General features: G+C 44.4%; 1 protein-coding gene across 3 annotated transcripts; it reads left to right on the forward strand.

Moving 5' to 3' along the window:
* Positions 1 to 965: 965 nt before the first annotated feature.
* On the forward strand, positions 966 to 18,695 carry brwd1 (bromodomain and WD repeat domain containing 1). 3 transcript variants are annotated; one of them, XM_041878559.2, is made up of 41 exons: positions 966 to 1,178; positions 1,281 to 1,339; positions 1,446 to 1,475; positions 1,692 to 1,751; positions 2,693 to 2,843; positions 2,970 to 3,068; positions 3,223 to 3,383; positions 3,486 to 3,707; positions 4,018 to 4,118; positions 4,213 to 4,283; positions 4,529 to 4,629; positions 4,810 to 4,850; positions 4,944 to 5,045; positions 5,123 to 5,276; positions 5,596 to 5,730; positions 5,827 to 5,955; positions 6,053 to 6,278; positions 6,510 to 6,719; positions 6,958 to 7,147; positions 8,881 to 8,971; positions 9,074 to 9,217; positions 9,330 to 9,400; positions 11,116 to 11,323; positions 11,454 to 11,570; positions 11,824 to 11,931; positions 12,078 to 12,202; positions 12,309 to 12,391; positions 12,490 to 12,601; positions 12,706 to 12,767; positions 12,876 to 13,031; positions 13,171 to 13,417; positions 13,506 to 13,572; positions 13,659 to 13,706; positions 13,801 to 13,926; positions 14,011 to 14,163; positions 14,379 to 14,548; positions 14,656 to 14,948; positions 15,050 to 15,211; positions 15,349 to 15,675; positions 15,816 to 15,971; positions 16,071 to 18,695. In XM_041878559.2, the coding sequence occupies exons 1-41, from the start codon at positions 1,142 to 1,144 to the stop codon at positions 17,525 to 17,527; spliced, it is 6,762 nt and encodes a 2,253-aa protein (XP_041734493.2). In that variant the 5' UTR covers positions 966 to 1,141; the 3' UTR covers positions 17,528 to 18,695. The 3 variants fall into 3 exon arrangements, with proteins under 3 accessions (XP_041734493.2, XP_041734494.2, XP_041734495.2); XM_041878560.2 differs by having other exon boundaries at positions 15,816 to 15,965; XM_041878561.2 differs by having other exon boundaries at positions 6,510 to 6,698.
* Positions 18,696 to 18,979: the final 284 nt, after the last annotated feature.

The following is an 18,979-nucleotide window of genomic DNA, read 5'->3' on the forward strand; positions in this document are numbered from 1 at the left end:
TTTGGGGAGGGCCCTTTCCTGTTTCAGCATGACAATGCCCCCGTGCACAAAGCGAGGCCCATACAGAAATGTTTTTTTCGAGAATGGTGTGGAAGAACTTGACTGGCCTGCACAGAGCCCTGACCTCAACCCCATCAAACACCTTTGGGATGAATTGGAACACCAACTGCGAGCCAGGCCTAATCGCCCAACACCAGTGCCCAACCTCACTAATGCTCTTGTGGCTGAATGGAAGCAAGTCCCCGCAGCAATGTTCCAAAATCTAGTGGAGAGCCTTCCCAGAAGAGTGGAGGCTGTTATAGCAGCAAAGGGAGGACCAACTCCATATTAATGCCCATGATTTCGGAACGAGATGTTACACGAGCAGGTGTCCACATACTTTTGGTCATGTAGTGCATTTACATGATGTAAGAAATGTGGGTCTATCATGTCATATCTCCAGACAAATGTCTAAAAATAAAAATAAACGATATTCCTGAAATTGTCATAGCACTAATATTTCGCCAACTTGTCAATGCAATTGAAGCCTATCGTGCACTGCACAGGCTAATAATGCATTGTTCTCATCAGCATAGCCTATTTGTCTATACACCACATAGGGATATTTTTCTTTATTCAGTTGAGTTATTTAAATAAAGCCTAAATAGTGTAGCTAAGTAAATGCATCAAAGACAAATTGCACCGAGTAAAATAAAATGTGACAGATTGACAAAAAATGTATCGCCATCACATGTGACGTCATCAACAAGACACTCGACCTTGCCGAAGACAACAACAATGCGGTCATTAAACTATAATTTCGCATAAATTGCTTTCTTTCATTACATTGATACAAAGGTCTCTAATACATTCAAAGAGAATATCAGTGCATTTAGCGGGCGAGCTACGCTTTGTCTTTGTTGTAGTCGAACAAAAAATAAAGAGTTGTTCCCCACCCCCTATTTCCTCTGCTGTGGCGGAAGTAACTCGTATTGCTGAGGCCTCATCCTTCCAATGGCGACTGAAAGCAGGCTGATTAGAAAGCGGGAGCAACTGTGGAGGGGGTCAGAGCAGTGTAACCGAAATTAAATAAATATATCATACTCTCACTAGTCATAAAGTTAGTTTAAAATTGTACACCCACAAAATCACGGCCGATTCAATGGCCAAAAGTCGGAATATTTCGCTCCTTGAATCAGGTAAGGCGAATTTAGTTTCCTAATTCATTGCTTAAATTAGAAATAAAGCTTGATTTAATTGATATCCAATTGTGTTTACTATTTTCTTCTATTCACTTACAGAGCTATATTACCTAATTTCACGTTTTCTAACAACGGGTCCATGTCAGAGAGCGGCTGAGGTAAACTGGCGTGCCTTATTGACATAATTTCTTACTATTCAAAATTGTTGGCGAATAGTTCATGAAAGCAACACATTCGAAAAACCTATTTTTGCATCTATTGCAGGTTCTAGCGAGCGAACTAGAAGAATATCAGGTGTGTATTCCGGCAGCAGCGGCGTTCTGCCGTCGGTGTATGTAGCTAGCTATCCCGATTGGACTGGAACGTAGAACTTGTCTCACTCACGAGTTTTAAGGCTTCTCTGACCGCCTCACTTGTTTGACATCACACGTTTTTACTAACTTAATTTCTGGCAGTATTTCTAGCATATTGAGTGTTGTGATTTACACTAACACGCTCCTTTTTTGATAGCTATTGCCTTGCAGATTAGACTGGCAAGGAAATGAACATCCAAGATCTTACGAACATTTGGTAAGTCTATAATCTATAGATGTAAATTAATTGTCTAATATCTGTTATTGTTGAATGACAGCCACGATGTGTGTCCATGCTTGGGCCATTTACTCTTTGTTCTATTCAGATGTAATCGTTGTTACATTCTTGTTACATAATAACCTGATTTTAACTTTTACCGGTATGTAGGATGGCTTATTTTTGTATGTCTCGAAAGCTTGACACTGTAGTATAGAAACACATTTGATAGAGCATTTATAAATGTGTCTGTTGTACTGCAGATAGGGTGGGGACTCTCGGGGTTCTGGCTACGTCAGGACACCACTGTTGACCAATCCACGTCCTAGAAAGGCTGTCGTTGCGTTATTTTCCTTGTGACCTGTGTTGTGATTCGTCGGTTGAAGAATGTGTTTTACATAAAGCGTTCTGCACACAAATAATATAGCACACTGGTGGAATGAGATCAGATGTACATGAAGAACCCAAGTTATGTCAGTGATATTTATTTGCGCCTAGAAAAAGAAAGAATTTATATTATCTTACCGTGCCATGTGCCACTGGCTGACAGTGTACAGAAATATTAGACAGAAAGACTATGATGATCTCAATAATAAATAGACAATGTGGTTGCAGTACTGTAGTTTCATGATTCCTGCTGTCATCATTATTATTATTTTTTAAATTTTAGTAATTTAGTAGATGCTCCAGAATGACTTACAGGAGCAATTAGGGTTTGCTCAAGGGCACATCGACAGATTTTTTTAACCTAGTCGGCTCGGGGATTCTAACCAGCGACATTTCGATTACTGGCCCAATGCTCTTAATAGCTACCCAACCTATAAATGTACAAATGTTGGGATAGCTTGATTGAAGAAAGAACAAAGCATGCATAATGGTTTAACAATGAAAGTTGGATGAGTCATACTGCTCATCATCAACACTTATGTTTGATCCCATAGGTTGCAGCCAACAGACACATTTCACCTGACCATTTGCTGCAGATCTGTAAGCAGATTGGGCCGATTCTGGACAAAGAGGTGCCATCATGTGTTCCAGGTGTACATTCCCTACTGGGAACCGGGAGGCAGTCCTTACTCAGAACATCAAAGGGTACAGAACTTTACATGTATATTGTCTGAGCGTGACTTCTAAATGTATACATCAGCAACTATTCGTTCTGAAATCGAATTGTAAAATGAAATGATTAAATTACTTACTTCTTTCCACCTCTTCCAGATTACGGCAATGTTCGGAGGAAAGGCTCATCATTTGCTGCCCTGCACAGAGGGAGACCACCAGAGATGCCTTTGACCTGCAAGGATCCTCCAAATCTAGGTATTCCCTGACACAGGATTGACATGTTCACACATTATTATTTTCTATTTATGCCGGTACTGTAAATTCAATGTGTGCGTATAACTCAACACATTCTGTGTTATTTTCTGTTAACATGTTTGGACTCTAAATCATAGTGTTTTGTCCTTCACAGTGGAGGTGTACAGAGGAAGGGAGCTAACAGGTACTCAACAGTTCAGCACTGTGAACCCTGTAAGCAACTATCAGCACATGCGGATGCACAGGAGGATTCTGGGTCATCTGTCTGCAGTCTACTGCATCGCTTTTGATCGAACCGGTCTCAGGATTTTCACAGTGAGTTTTGTCATGATAAAGATCATGTTCTTGGGGGAAATCATGTTAGGTGGTATACCCGAGGCTCATCACTTTATCTACCTTATCAAACCCAATTTCAAGGGCTCGGACGACTGCTTGGTGAAGATATGGTCTTCGTTTGACGGGAGGCTTCACTCCACCCTGCGAGGACATTCTGCTGAGATCTCAGACCTGGCTGTCAGCTTTGAGAATACCTTGATGGCGGCTGGCAGCTGTGACAAAACCATCCGAGTGTGGTGCCTTCGTACCTGTGCCCCTATGGCTGTCTTACAGGGGCACAGTGGATCCATTACCTCCCTACAGGTAGGAGCTTCCATATTCCTCCAACACCCTTATGTTTCTATCTGACATGTTAGCCGGGCAAATAGTATGTAAGCTAATGCTGTCCACAGTTTTGCAAATGTAGGACACCATGCAAAAGTGTAATGTGATAACTGCATTCAGCACTTTTTATCTCATGATGTACATACTAAACCTGATCGCTTCAGAAACTCACATTGGACTACTAGTGTGATTGCTCTCTGTACTGTAGACATCCCTCAGTATAGATGTGGGTGCATAAGTCTGTGTGTCTGGAACAGCATTTAACTTTGTGAATTACATCTGTCCTCAGTTCTCACCATTTGCCAAGGGCTCAAAGAGATACCTGGTGTCCACTGGAACTGATGCAACAATCTGCTTTTGGCAGTGGGATGTCAATAACATCAATTTCAGGTGAGTTTCAACTACTGGTAATTTGATCAAGATGATAATTGCATCCTGAAAATTACATAATAAGTCTGAAACATTTACACTCTTGTTTGGAAAGTGATCGCCCGCAGAAGTTTACAGAACGACCCAGGCCGGGAGTTCAGATGGTGTGCTCATCATTCAGTCCAGGTAACGATGTCAAGATAGCAGTTTTGTGTAAAAGAATACTTTGGATCTTTAAATACATTTCTACAAATTGATCATACAGTACCTATTACACTAACCATAGCTGATACAATTTTCAACAGAAGTATTGATCCAACTTTTTACCTCACCCACTGTTACAAGTACAAGTTATTTTAACATGGGTATACAGAGGCTCTGAACCAAATTGAGATAAATTGATAGTTTTTTTGTTTTATTAAACATTTTAGGTGGCATGTTCTTAGCGACGGGAAGTACTGACGATGTCATCAGGATATATTACCTGGGAGGTGGGAACCCTGAAAAAATATCAGAGCTTCATGAACACACGGTAAGATCCCTTGAAAAGCAGATAACCCATCACATAGCAGCGAACAGCTGAACACAAGGAAAGAATGAGTTCCTAAAACAAATAATCATTAAATCTATTCAAGCTATAATTTACAACAAATACAAACAACGTTGATGTAATATTCTAATCATTGTTGTCAATATATGTTCTCATTTTTAGGACAAGGTCGACAGCATCCAATTTTGCCACTCAGGAGAAAGGTATGATCAATGTCACCTTAACCCAACAGTTTTTCTTTAAGGATTCATGAGGATTGTCTAGAGTTCATTGTCTTGGTTTGCCTCGTCTCGTAGGTTTGTGAGTGGCAGTCGAGATGGCACAGCACGCATCTGGAGGCTGACTCAGCGTCAGCAGTGGAGGAGCCTTCTTCTCAACATGAACGCCACTCTACCAGGGTAAGGAATGAACAGCTTGACGGCACCTACACATACTTGTATCTGTTTTCCTCCTTTCATATCAACTTTCTCTTCAGCTCGGAACACGCGACCGATGAGGAAAGCTTTTTCAAGCCCAAGGTCACCATGGTAGCGTGGGATCGCCATGACAACTCAGTAATCACAGCAGTCAACAACCATATCCTCAAAGTGTGGAACTCCTACACGGGCCAGCTGCTACATATCCTTAAAGTAGGAGCAACCGCATTATCTTACATTCTATTTTCATGAACAGTGCGTTCTCACAAAGATAGCTGAGGACATTTTGTATCTGTGACTACTAGTAGTGTAGATCAATTTCTATATAAATAATTGTTGAGGGATAGTCCTAGATTCCTTGGTCAGGAGGACATTATAGTTGTTCTACTGTTTTTCCCCTTGCCACTGCTTGTCACTGTAAGCATGCTTTTCAGGAGCGTTTCCTGAAATTGTTTTGGCAAGTGACTTGGTAAAACAGCAGAATACCTTCAGACAGTGAGTTGACCTGACAGCTGTGTGATGTTCTCTGCAGGGCCACGAGGCTGAGGTGTTTGTCCTGGAGCCCCACCCCTCAGACCCCAGGATCATGCTTTCTGCTGGCCACGACGGAAACGTCTTCATCTGGGACCTCGTCCGGGGCACAAAGACACAGCACTACTTCAACATGGTGAGGAGGAGCCACGCACCACAGAAGACCTAACAGTAACATCCATTCTCTCCAACTATGACTGACTCTATCTTGGTTGATCCGTCTCCCCTACAGATTGAGGGCCAGGGTCATGGTGCTGTCTTTGACTGCAAGTTCACTCCCGACGGCCAGCGCTTTGCCTGCACAGACTCCCACGGCCATCTGGTCATATTCGGCTTTGGGAGCTCCAAGCCATACGAGAAGGTAAGGATGGAGCTCCTACTACGTCTATACATAGGAAAGAGTCCTCTATTCAATGGTTTGAGATGACATCCCAGTGAGATTGTCTGTCTTTGTCCAGCTTCCAGATCAGGTGTTTTTCCACACTGACTATCGGCCACTGATTCGGGACGCCAACGGCTTTGTGTTGGATGAGCAGACCCAGCAGGCACCCCACCTCATGCCCCCTCCCTTCCTGGTGGATGTGGATGGGAACCCCCACCCCCCCAGATACCAGCGGCTGGTCCCCGGGAGGGAGAACATTGCAGACGAACACCTGGTGCCTCAGCTGGGATATGTCGCCACAAGTATGTGAACTAGCCTTTGAGGCAGTTGTAAGGCGGTATGATCCTGGTGTTTATTGGACCAGTACAACTCCACACTAAAAGAGCAGTTGGGCACGTGTGTTTGTGTGGATGGGTGGGTTTTGTTTGTCCATTGCAACTACCATCTGTTTCTCTGAGAATTTGTGAGTGGGTGGGTGGGTTACTTAAGACCCTTGCCACTACCTCACACTGTGTCCATGTCGTCCCCCTCAGGTGATGGCGAGGTTATGGAGCAGGTGATCAGTCAGCTGACCACGGACCACGAGGCGGCCACGGCCAGACGCAGCATTCTGGACGACACCATCAGGCAGCTGCAGGAGCAGCAGGACAGGCAGAGCAGACAAGGGACATTGGCCCCAGCACAGGCCCCAGCGTTCTCAGCCCCCAGCACCCCACGCAGAAGTACCACAACACACCCACACTGTCAGTTCTACTAGCAGTATTGTGTGGTAGCATGCAAGATAACAACATGTTCCTAGCTCTTTTCCTTTCCACAAGCTACCATTGCTCTTGGGCATCCTCAAATACTTTGTATTCCTATATGTTAATGGTCAAGGACTCCATTGGAAATGGAAAATACTTTCTCATCCATTATGGTTGAATGATTGGGTCCTGGACAAGCAGTCATGTTGTGTTCCCTCCTCTCCCGCTCTGTACCCAGCGTCAGTGAATGAGCGAAGTGCAGCTGAGGTGCAGTCGTCCCCTAACGTGGGTCTGCGGCGCAGTGGGCAGGTGGAGGGGGTGAGACAGATGCACCAGAACGCCCCTCGCAGCCAGATGGCCACAGAGAGGGACCTGCAGGCCTGGAGACGCAGAGTGGTGGTACCTGAGCTCTCATCCAGCGGTTACAGGTGAGACAGCCATCCCTCTATTCCTCAAACAACAAGGGGAGATCGTCTGTATAGTTGGTTATATAAGACAAAGTATGTCATGTTCTGTGCCTTGACTTTTTCCACATTTTGTTAGGTTACAGCCTTATTCTAAAATTGATGAAATTGTTTTTTTCCCTCATCAATTTACACACAATACCCCATAATGACAAAGCAAAAACAGAAATATGACATTTACATAAGTATTGAGACCCTTTACTCAGTACTTTGTTGAAGCACCTTTGGCAGTGATTACAGCCTTGCGTCTTCTTGGGTATGACGCTACAAGCTTGGCACACCTGTATTTTTGGAGTTTCTCCCATTCTTCTCTGCAGATCCTCTCAAGCTCTGTCCGGTTGGATGGGGAGCGTTGCTGCACAGCTATTTTCAGGTCTCTCCAAAGATGTTTGATAGGGTTAAAGTCCGGGCTCTGGCTGGGCCACTCAAGGACATTCAGAGACTTGTCCCGAAGCCACTCCTGCGTTGTCTTGGCTGTGTGCTTAGGGTCATTGTCCTGTTGGAAGGTGAACCTTCGCCCCAGTCTGTGGTCCTGAGCGCTCTGGAGCAGGTTTTCATCAAGGATCTCTCTTTACTTTGCTCCGTTCATCTTTCCCTCAATAGTCTCCCAGTCCCTGCCGCTGAAGAACATCCCCACAGCATGATGATGCTGCTGCCACCACCATGCTTCACCATAGGGATGGTGCCAGGTTTCCTCCAGATGTGACGCTTTGCATTGAGGCCAAAGAGTTCAATCTTGGTTTCATCAGACCAGATAATCTTGTTTCTCATGGTCTGAGAGTCTTTAGGTGCCTTTTGGCAAACTCCAAGCTGGCTGTCCTGCCTTTTACTGAGGAGTGGCTTCCGTCTGGCCACTCTACCATAAAGGCCTGATTGGTGGAGTGCTGCAGAGATGGTTGTCCTTCTGGAAGGTTCTCCCATCTCCACAGAGGAACTCTAGAGCTCTGTCAGAGTGACCATCGGGTTCTTGGTCACCTCCCTGACCAAGGCCCTTCTCCCCCGATTGCTTAATCCTCTGAGCTCTACGGACAATTCATTTGACCTCATGGCTTGGTTTTTGCTCTGACGTGCACTGTCAACTGTGGGACCTGATATAGACAGGTGTGTGCCTTTCCAAATCATGTCCAATCAATTGAATTTACCACAGGTGGACTCCCATCAAGTTGTAGAAACATCTCAAGGATGATCAATGGAAACAGGATGCACCTGAGCTCAATTTTGAGTCTCAAAGCAAAGGGTCTGAATACTTATGTAAATAAGGTATTTCTGTATTTTGTAAAAAAAAAAAAAAAAGGGCTAACATTTCTACAAACCTGTTTTCGCTTTGTCATTATTTACATTTTAGTAATTTAGCAGACGCTCTTATCCAGAGCGACTTACAGTTAGTGAGTGCATACATTTTTCACACTGGCCCGCCGTGGGAATCGAACCCACAACCCTGGCATTGCAAGCGCCATGCTCTACCAACTGAGCTACAGGAGGCCTTATGGGGTATTGTGTGTAGATTGGTGAGGAAATTGTTTCATTTAATCCATTTTAGAATAAGGCTGTAACGTAACAAAATGTGGAAAAAAGTCGAGGGGTCTGAATACTTTCTGAAGGCACAGTATATAAACAAGCCTACTCCTAAATGGTTAATCTCTAGAACATTATTTCTGAAATGCAAGTTGAAATGAAAAGTGTAAATTATCTTATAGTTGCCAGGATGACTTCCGAATTACAAAAGGAGAGGAGGAGATTGCCTTATACAATGCAAAGAAACGACGTGTAACATATAGCAGTTGTAGAGTAAGTAGACCAATTTTTTTCATTTAAAAATCATGACTGACCACAGGAATTTTTAAATGATACTGACCTCATACCTGCATTTCTGCTTTGCTTCTGCCTCAGGATGATTCTGAAGATGAACTGCCTTGCATTAAACGAGCACAGTCCCGCATAAAGCAAAAAGTATTCCAGCAGAGCAGAGATGGCATTGTGGAGGAATTAATCGAGTTCTCCTGTGAGGAGGGAGAGGAGACCGCAACATCAGAGGTACATTCTATGTGATAAGAAATATGCTTTTGACATGTCCGTTAGAGAATAACAAGCTATTTGGTATATTGGTGAAAGTGGTAAATCTTGCGATCTCCTTCCCCTCCTCTAGGACCATGAGATGGAGGGCAGTGAACTGGATTCATCCAATGAGGAAGAGGAATGGAAAAGTGACAGTTCAAGGTACAGATGAGCTCTTTGCTTCTCTTGATTCCCTACAAGAGGTACAGTGGGGGAAAAAAGTATTTAGTCAGCCACCAATTGTGCAAGTTCTCCCACTTAAAAAGATGAGAGAGGCCTGTAATTTTCATCATATGTACACGTCAACTATGACAGACAAATTGAGAAAAAAAAATCCAGAAAATCACATTGTAGGATTTTTAATGAATTTATTTGCAAATTATGGTGGAAAATAAGTATTTGGTCACCTACAAACAAGCAAGATTTCTGGCTCTCACAGACCTGCAACTTCTTCTTTAAGAGGCTCCTCTGTCCTCCACTCGTTACCTGTATTAATGGCACCTGTTTGAACTTGTTATCAGTATAAAAGACACCTGTCCACAACCTCAAACAGTCACACTCCAAACTCCACTATGGTCAAGACCAAAGAGCTGTCAAAGGACACCAGAAACAAAATTGTAGACCTGCACCAGGCTGGGAAGACTGAATCTGCAATAGGTAAGCAGCTTGGTTTGAAGAAATCAACTGTGGGAGCAATTATTAGGAAATGGAAGACATACAAGACCACTGATAATCTCCCTCGATCTGGGGCTCCACGCAAGATCTCACCCCGTGGGGTCAAAATGATCACAAGAACGGTGAGCAAAAATCCCAGAACCACACGGGGGGACCTAGTGAATGACCTGCAGAGAGCTGGGACCAAAGTAACAAAGCCTACCATCAGTAACACACTACTCCGCCAGGGACTCAAATCCTGCATTGCCAGATGTGTCCCCCTGCTTAAGCCAGTACATGTCCAGGCCCGTCTGAAGTTTGCTAGAGTGCATTTGGATGATCCAGAAGAGGATTGGGAGTATGTCATATGGTCAGATGAAACCAAAATATTACTTTTTGGTAAAAACTCAACTCATCGTGTTTGGAGGACAAAGAATGCTGAGTTGCATCCAAAGAACACCATACCTACTGTAATGCATGGGGGTGGAAACTTCATGCTTTGGGGCTGTTTTTCTGCAAAGGGACCAGGACGACTGATCCGTGTAAAGGAAAGAATGAATGGGGCCATGTATCGTGAGATTTTGAGTGAAAACCTCCTTCCATCAGCAAGGGCATTGAAGATGAAACGTGGCTGGGTCTTTTAGCATGACAATGATCCCAAACACACCTCCCGGGCAACGAAGGAGTGGCTTCGTAAGAAGCATTTCAAGGTCCTGGAGTGGCCTAGCCAGTCTCCAGATCTCAACCCCATAGAAAATCTTTGGAGGGAGTTGAAAGTCTGTGTTGCCCAGCGACAGCCCCAAAACATCACTGCTCTAGAGGAGATCTGCATGGAGGAATGGGCCAAAATACCAGCAACAGTGTGTGAAAACCTTGTGAAGACTTACAGAAAACGTTTGACCTGTGTCATTGCCAACAAGGGGTATATAACAAAGTATTGAGAAACTTTTGTTATTGACCAAATACTTATTTTCCACCATAATTTGCAAATAAATTCATAAAAATCCTACAATGTGATTTTCTGGAATTTATTTTCTCATTTTGTCTGTCATAGTTGACATGTACCTATGATGAAAATTCCAGGCCTCTCTCATCTTTTTAAGTGGGAGAACTTGCACAATTGGTGGCTGACTAAATACTTTTTTTCCCCACTCTACATGACGTATGTCATATTGTTGTTTCCCTTGGTTTAATGCTAACATAACTTACGTTGCCCATGACAGCCACTCGTCCAGTGAGTACTCTGACTGGACAGCGGACGCTGGGATTAACCTGCAGCCCTCCACTCCCGTGTCATCACGGAAACGAGTTCGCCGCCAGCTTAGCAGCTCGGAGGAGGAGGAAGAGGAGAAGCAGCAGCAAAGTGAGGATGAAGAACGACCTCAGACTAGCAAGCAGAAATCCAAGAAGCCCAAAAGCAAGACAACCAAGGTTATCCGCTGTACTAACCTGCATATTTTGTTTGTCAATGCTTGCATCCTGCTATGGTATGACAAAATGTAGTTTCACTTCCCTATTGAATATTAAATAAATCTTACGTAATTGTTCATTTGTATCACAGCGGCCTAAAGCCAGGCCGTCGATCAACAGAGAAGTCTCCAACGAGTTCAGACCGTCAACGTGGATTACTGATGTCATTCCCAGGAAGTCTCCCTTCGTTCCCCAGATGGGTGATGAGGTACGTGGCTCTGTCTGGACCATATGTCTCCCCTACTGTGTTGTGTGCATCTCTGGGGTCTAAATCAGAGGAGGCTGGTGGGAGGAGCTATAGTAATGGCTGGAATGGAATAAATGGAACATTATCAAACATATGGAAACCACGTTTGACTCTGTTCCATTTATTCCATTCCAGCAATTTCAATGAGCCCGTCCTCTTATAGCTCCTCCCACCAGCCTCTGGTCTAATTACTGTTACCCTCTCTCTCCCTCAGGTCATCTATTTCCGCCAGGGTCACGAGGCGTATGTGGAGGCGGTGAACAGGAACAACTTGTACCCCATTAACATGGAGAAACAGCCCTGGAGGAAGATGGAGCTGAGGGTAAGAACATCATGTCCACTCCAAACTAGGAAATTGATGAATCTGTCTTCCACTGATGCAGTAGAAAATGGGTTAGTGTGTTAAGATGACCTGTGTCTAAAAGGACATTGTTGAAGAGTAACTTTAAGCTCTCCTTCTCTCTACAGGACCAAGAATTTGTTAAAATAACTGGGATCAAGTATGAAGTGTGCCCTCCGACACTGTGCCGCCTGAAACTGACGCTCATTGACCACGGCACGGGCAAAATCACAGACAAATCATTTTATGTAAAGTAAGTGATGCAACCGCTTCAAAGTGTCTATAACATTGAAGATACATGTACACAGATATTACCAGAGACATTTGGTAACTTTGGACTTCTGTACGCCTCCCCTCAGGTACCATGACATGCCGGATGTGATTGACTTCCTCGTGCTTCGGCAGAGTTATGATGAAGCAAGCAGTAGAGTCTGGCAGCCAAGTAAGTTAACAATGCATCTCTCTTCAGGGGTTCCTCACACTACTCAAGGTCCAGTAACACATTTCCTCCACCTAAAATGGTAATATTCCTCACTGCAGATGACAGATTCCGGTCAGTAATAGATGATGCCTGGTGGTTTGGGATCATTGTCTGTCAGGAGCCATATCAGCTTGAATATCCTGACAGTCATTTCCAATGCTTCAAAGTCAGGTGAGAATGTGTTAAAGTGCTAGTATGATTGGGTCTGCAATGTTGGAAACCAGTGAAACCAGCGGTTGATTGCATGCTTCTAACCTGCTTGGTTTTGTTGTCAGATGGGACAATGGCGAAACGGAGAAGCTAAGTCCATGGGATGTGGAAGCTATTCCAGAGGATGGTAATTTAACAGACTCTGTTGTTGTAAATGGGACATTCTAGGACTTAGTACAGTATTTGGTAATGGACTGTATGGTAACAATAGTGTGTGTTTGTGTGTGCTCTTCAGCCCAGCAACCTGAGTCTGTAGGTGGAGGGGTTCCAGTGACGGCAGAGGAGATGAGAGAGGTCATGTATAAACCCCAGACAGGAGAGTGGGGTGAGAGGAGCAGAGACGACGAGTGTGAACGCATCATAGCAGGCATTGACCAACTCATCACTGTCGGTAAGCACACTCACCTCACCACTGTACTTTGGTACTACTTCCTCCTCAGCAGACCTCGCATTGTATACCATTCCTAGATGGGCTAGTGAGGTTTAGAATGTTTCATTCACAGTACTTCTGTTTTTTTTCTCATTGACAGATATTGTAGCCCCATTCTCTGGCCCTGTGGACATAGTTCAATACCCAACCTACTGCACGGTGATAGCCTTCCCCACAGACCTGGGCACAATCAGACTGAGACTGATGAATAGGTTCTACAGGCGACTGTCCGCTTTAGTTTGGGATGCCAGATACATTGTGCACAATGCCCGGACTTTCAATGAGCCAAGGAGCAAGATAGCCCATTCAGCAAAACTTATAACAGATGTCCTGCTAAAATTTATCAAGTGAGTTGTCCAAGTGTTATTGAGCTCAAACTTATACAGGTAAATGTATCTGTATTTAACAACTTATGTTGCCTTTTTATTTCCTCAGTCGACCTAGCTGTACAGATATCATGGAGATCTACAATGCTATTGAAGACATGGACTATACAGATGAGGTAAATCAGGTTTGATCATCAAATCATTCAAACCTTGCTGTGTAACATTTGGGATGAACTGATGTTGATTTAAATGTCTTTCCCAGGAACTGGAAGAGGCACCAGGCCCCTCTTCTGGACACAGACTGCGCCAGGTAAGTAATGAAAGGTCATGTAAAATCAGCAATGAAAATTGAGGGAAGTGGCTGGGATGTTATCTTATGTCTTATGTGTCTTCCTTTATCCCAGCGCTCTGTGGAGACGGTATCTGACCGGGACTCCTGGAAGGGGCAGTGCAAGCGCCTGATGAACTATGTCTTTGAGTGTGAGGACTCCGAGCCCTTCAGAAAGCCTGTGGATCCTACCTCCTACCCAGTAAGAGAACACAGAGTTCTACTGTAATAATGACTCTGGCTTTGACAGAACTGTTGATCGAATGTGACTCATGTCTGTTTGCAGGACTACCTTAGCATCATTGACACTCCCATTGACTTTGGGATGGTGAAGGGGACCCTTGAGGAGGACCGCTATGAAAACCCCATGGAGCTCTGCAAAGACGCACGTCTGATATTTGCCAACGCTAAAGCCTTCACGCCAAACAAACGCTCAAAGGTATTTCAGCTCTTGCATTTCCAAACCATACAAGCGATTCCAGTGTAAGAAATCCTTATACCTTAATCAAAAACTAGAATTCAGCAATCTTATATTAAGTTGATTTTTCATTTACAATTTGACATTGGTCAGGTTCTGGTTTGTCATCAATCTAGTGACTAGGACCTGATGCCAAGTTGCTGTGCTCTACAGATTTCTATCTCCTCTGTCCTCAGATCTACAGTATGACTTTGCGGCTCTCTGCATTCTTCGAAGAGCGAATCAGAACAATCATATCGCAATACAAAACTGCCATCAAGAGCAGCGAGAAGCTCCGCCGCAGCCAGAGGTTCCGGAAGAAGCTTCAGCACCACGAGTCTGCTGCACCCAGCACTGACACCACTAGGTAGGCCTCACTTCTACTGCCAACAGACCTCATTGGGCTTAGGGAAATGTACTTGTGTGGTCCACAGGACATACAGCACTTCTAATGATATTGTTCTTTCCCTTCAGTCAAAAGAGGACTGCTCTAAAAACTCAGGAAAAAGAAGCGGCGTCGACGACCAAATCTACCTCAGCCAAAGTGTCTGCTCCTGAGAGAACCAGGAGGAGGAGCCACAGCAGTGACAGCTCAGGCCACAGCTCTTCTGAAGCCTCCTCAGGGTCAGACTCTGAGATTGACAGTGAGTTATATATGAGTGACTCTGAAGAGGAGAAACGACTGGGGTCCTCACGGCACCATCACAGCAGAGAGACCAGGGGAACCAGAAGAGTCACCAGGAACAATGGGGCAAAGAAGAAAAAAAGTGAGGATTTCACATCATTTCGGCAGAAGGCAGCTAGCGAGACATCCCTTAATAGCTGTCCCTCTAATAAAATCCCTGTTTGTGATCCCCCTTTATTTCAGTTGCTGAGAGCAAGAGTGAGGAGGAGTCCTCCAATGAGGGGGAGGAGAGTGAGGACGGTGAGAAGTCGTCCAACACTATGTCTCGCCGATTCCCCAGCAGGTCCAGCACCAGGCTAACCAGGAACAATGCTGCTGCCTATAGGAAGCATACTAAACGGCCAGGTAAACACCATAGAAGAAAAGGGGCAGATAACTGCCCTTATGGTCAAAGGTCTGAACTGTCTGTACAGAGCAGATCTTTTTTTAGTTATTATGATTATTAGCCGTTAAAGTGTTGTTGCTGCTCTGTGTGTGTCCAGAGAGGGGTGCCCTGATGAACGGTCACAGCAGAACATTTGGGCGAGAGAGGCAGCGAGGCAGCGACTCTGAGAGATCACCATCCCAGGGTACAGACACTTACAGGGATGAGGAGGAGAATGTGGGCCGCAGGACACTGAAAAGGAAGACTGCCAGGGCAGCTGTCAACAAGATGAAGCTTCTGGAAGCCTCTGAGGAAGACTATGGTTCAGCCTCTGAGGATGAGGACAAGCATAGGAGGAAAAGCAGCCGCCATGCGACCCGAGCCAGCAAACGCACTGCCGTGATCCAGAGCAGCTCTGAATCAGAGGATCAGTCATCAGCACAGAGTGAGCACCCAATGTCAGCTTAGACTGGTTTGGATCAACTATTATTGTTCAAGGATCTATTGTACCAGAGCCACAAAAGGGGGCATTCTTTGAGAACAAATTTCAACACTGTTAGGTAACATACGCTTTCTCTCACCTAGGTTCTAAAAAAGGCAAGGATTCATCGGGTGATTGGGAGAACAATGAGGACAGTATTGAGAGTGAAGCGTCATCCTCTCGTTGCCATCAGAATGGAGAGCGGAAGAACTCCAGCAGCCGCAGGACAACCAGACAAGCTGCAGGGACAGTGGGTAAGGGTAAGAGCTACAGGCATACTGTAAATGCTTTCAGTCATGGCTACTCACTCAATTCATTCATTTGTTGCTGTAGTGTTAATGTTTGTCTCTCTCTTTCAGATGATTTGTCTCATGTAAATGGGCACAGCACAAAACATCAACAGGCTGACAGTAACTCTGAGAAAGAGGAGGAGGAGGAGGAGAGCTCTGACAGTGAAGAAGAGGAGGAAGAAAAAGAGGAAGAAGCTATTGTGTGTCAGAAGTCTTCCAGAAGCACGTCAATTGCTGCAGTGAGCAAAAGTAGAACTTGCATTACCAGTAATGTGGCGGAAGAGAAGTCTGGCTCCAGAAAGAGACAACACACAACACGAGACCACAATGCTCAAAAGCACCCTCACCAAAATGGGAGAAAGGTGGAGAAAGAACATCCTAAAGACTCTGAGAAAAATAGTAAATTACCATCAAAAAGCAAAGAACAGACATCTGCCTTAACCCACAAACAGGATGGCCCTGAATCAGAGGAACTCAGTGACACTCCAAAGAGATCACGCTCTCGCAAGAAAAGAGTGAAGTCTGAAGAGGAGGAGGAGGAGGAGGAAGAGGAGGAAGACGAAGCTGACAGCAACCACTCAGATGATGAATCTGAGGGAGAATCCAATAAAAAACCTCTGTTGCAAAACAACAAACCCAAAAGACAGAGTCGCAATGACTCTGATTCAGAGAGCGAGGAGGAGGAAGTTGTACCCAACAGGAGAGCAAGGAGGAAACTGCATGCTTCCTCAGAGGAAGAATCTGATGGGAAGGAGAAGCATAGCCCTAGCAGGCGGCCTTGCCTTCGAGCCCAACCAAAAAAGAAATACATCAATGAAGACTCTGAGGAGGACTTGAACTCTGAGATGCAAGGCAGTTGTAAGAATGGGAAGAGCAATGCTGTTTCAGATAAAGGATATCAACGCAACCGAAGAAAAGCCTCCCCAGTTGCTACAAAACAACAGTCCTCTTCCAAGAGAAAACGCATTTACACCTCAGACTCCTCAGACAACCCTGATGAAAAGAAACGGTGCATGCCCAAGGCTAAGAGCTACTGTGAAGGTCAGGACGAGAGGGAGACAAAAAGATCAAGCTCCAAGCATCCCAAGAAGGAATCTCGATCCAAGTCTGAACCCGAGGACGGTAATAGTCAGGAAGACGCCTCTTCCCAAGGGTCAGAAGATGAGAAGGAGGTTGAGTGTCCGAGGTGGAAGAGACATTTGGCGCGACAGAAACGCAAGCGAAAGGAAAGCTGCAGCAGCAGTTCCCACAGTTCTGCTTCTGAAAGCGAGGAGGAGGAAGAGTCCTCTGCCTCTGAGAAGTCCTCTGCCAGCTCAGGGTCCCAGAGCAGTCCAAAGAGAAAAAGCCACAAGAGGTCATGGGTCAGTGAAAAGGGTGCCGCCCACCACTCTCGACAACACCGGAGGAACGCCTCTGAGGCAGACAGTGACCAGTCGTACAGGGAACCCCAGAGAGGAGCGTGTGGAACGCGTATCAAGACCCGAAACCGTGGTAAACGGACGGTGACGTATCATGACAGCGAATGAAGTACTTGGCGCAGCAGGCTTAGCCAGAGAGAGAGAGACCTTGAACTGGAGACCTTGAAGACACTTGATCGCCACATTAAGGTAGTAGCACTGGAGCCCTTTCAAAAGGAAATGCTGTGAATCTGTTTCATTCAGGGATATTTATATTTTCTATGGAAAAAGTTTATAAAATGTATGAATACAAGCATTTGAACAGCTGGTTTTCACAAGTGTATATAGAGCAAACCACCTCCCATAATGCTTTTGTGATTTGGCCAGCTAAATAACTGTTTGGGGGAGCATTGTCAGCTTGGGTGCTATCTTAATATACCTCTGTTTAATCAAGCATATTTTGCTGGCTTGCACTAAGAAACACACTGTAAAGGAGGTATTTCATACACTAGTTTTGCATTAGGAACTCAGGGGTCAACTAAGTTTACCGTAGTCTCAGACATGCAGTCTTGGTAGGTAAGGACAAGAAACATTTCCAGGATGGTGGTTTCAGTCCAAGCACACTCACTGAGACAACTAATCAACTTCACCCTCCTTTGACTTCAACACTCCTTTGTAAATCCACATGAATTATCCTTTACTGTATTGTGAGGTGACTTGTTGATATGAGCCAAAATGTACAAATTTGAATTCCTATTCTTCCTGTTTTGTCTTCATTGTTTATTTTTGAATATTTTTTGTTGTGTATTCTAGTCATGGAATGAGGTGTAAATATATGAGATTGAGAATGAGATCTTTTGAAAGGTTTGAGGATCACTCTGTAGCAAAACATTGCTTATTTAAATTTGAGCATTCATTTTCCCTTTTGTATGACATTACAATGCATTGTCTTGCCACATGTCACAAATTGGTACCCATTTGCCAAGTACAGGAAACCTAAAAGTACTTATTGCAAAATACTGTGATTTCTCATATTGGGAAGACATTCTAGTGTTCTGTGTTATGTACGCTCAGTATTAAATTCCTTTTCTGAGATTTTTGCCAGTCACATCATTTAGTTGTGTGTGTTGAGGGGTCTTGAACTGCAATTACATTGACATTTTTGCTTAATGTTTTTCATACTCTTTGATACAAACAGATTTCACAGGGAAAAGTTACTGGTACTCAGTATGGTTGTGGAGTGCAAGAGGGCTGTTTTTTTCTTTCCTGGTTAATAAAGACGTCAATTCAAGGCTCACTTTGTATGTGTTATCAATTTCACAGTGCTGTAGTACTCTCTCGGTGTCGGACAAATTTGTACTCGGTCTTGACTCGGTCTGGGACAGTGAGGATTCGTAATTTCTTCCCGAGACCAGCAGAGTAAAAATAACTAATCAGCTTACAATTCAATCGGTGCATAAAACCGCTTCGCCAGGCCAAATATATACAATTCTATCTTCAAACATTTAATACAGTATCATAACTGCATATATATATATATACATAATGTGTGTGTGGCGAATTTAATACTTGCGCACTCAT

The sequence above is a fragment of the Coregonus clupeaformis genome, chromosome 6, assembly GCF_020615455.1.
Source record: "Coregonus clupeaformis isolate EN_2021a chromosome 6, ASM2061545v1, whole genome shotgun sequence".
In the NCBI taxonomy this organism is placed as follows: domain Eukaryota; kingdom Metazoa; phylum Chordata; class Actinopteri; order Salmoniformes; family Salmonidae; genus Coregonus; species Coregonus clupeaformis.

Coding starts and splice junctions, on each gene's coding strand:
- brwd1 (XM_041878559.2), top strand. CDS start 1,142: ATGGCCAAAAGTCGGAATATTTCGCTCCTTGAATCAG. Junction 3,069..3,222: donor CAAGGATCCTCCAAATCTAG/GTATTCCCTGAC, acceptor TGTCCTTCACAG/TGGAGGTGTACAGAGGAAGG. Junction 9,218..9,329: donor AGGAGACCGCAACATCAGAG/GTACATTCTATG, acceptor CCCCTCCTCTAG/GACCATGAGATGGAGGGCAG.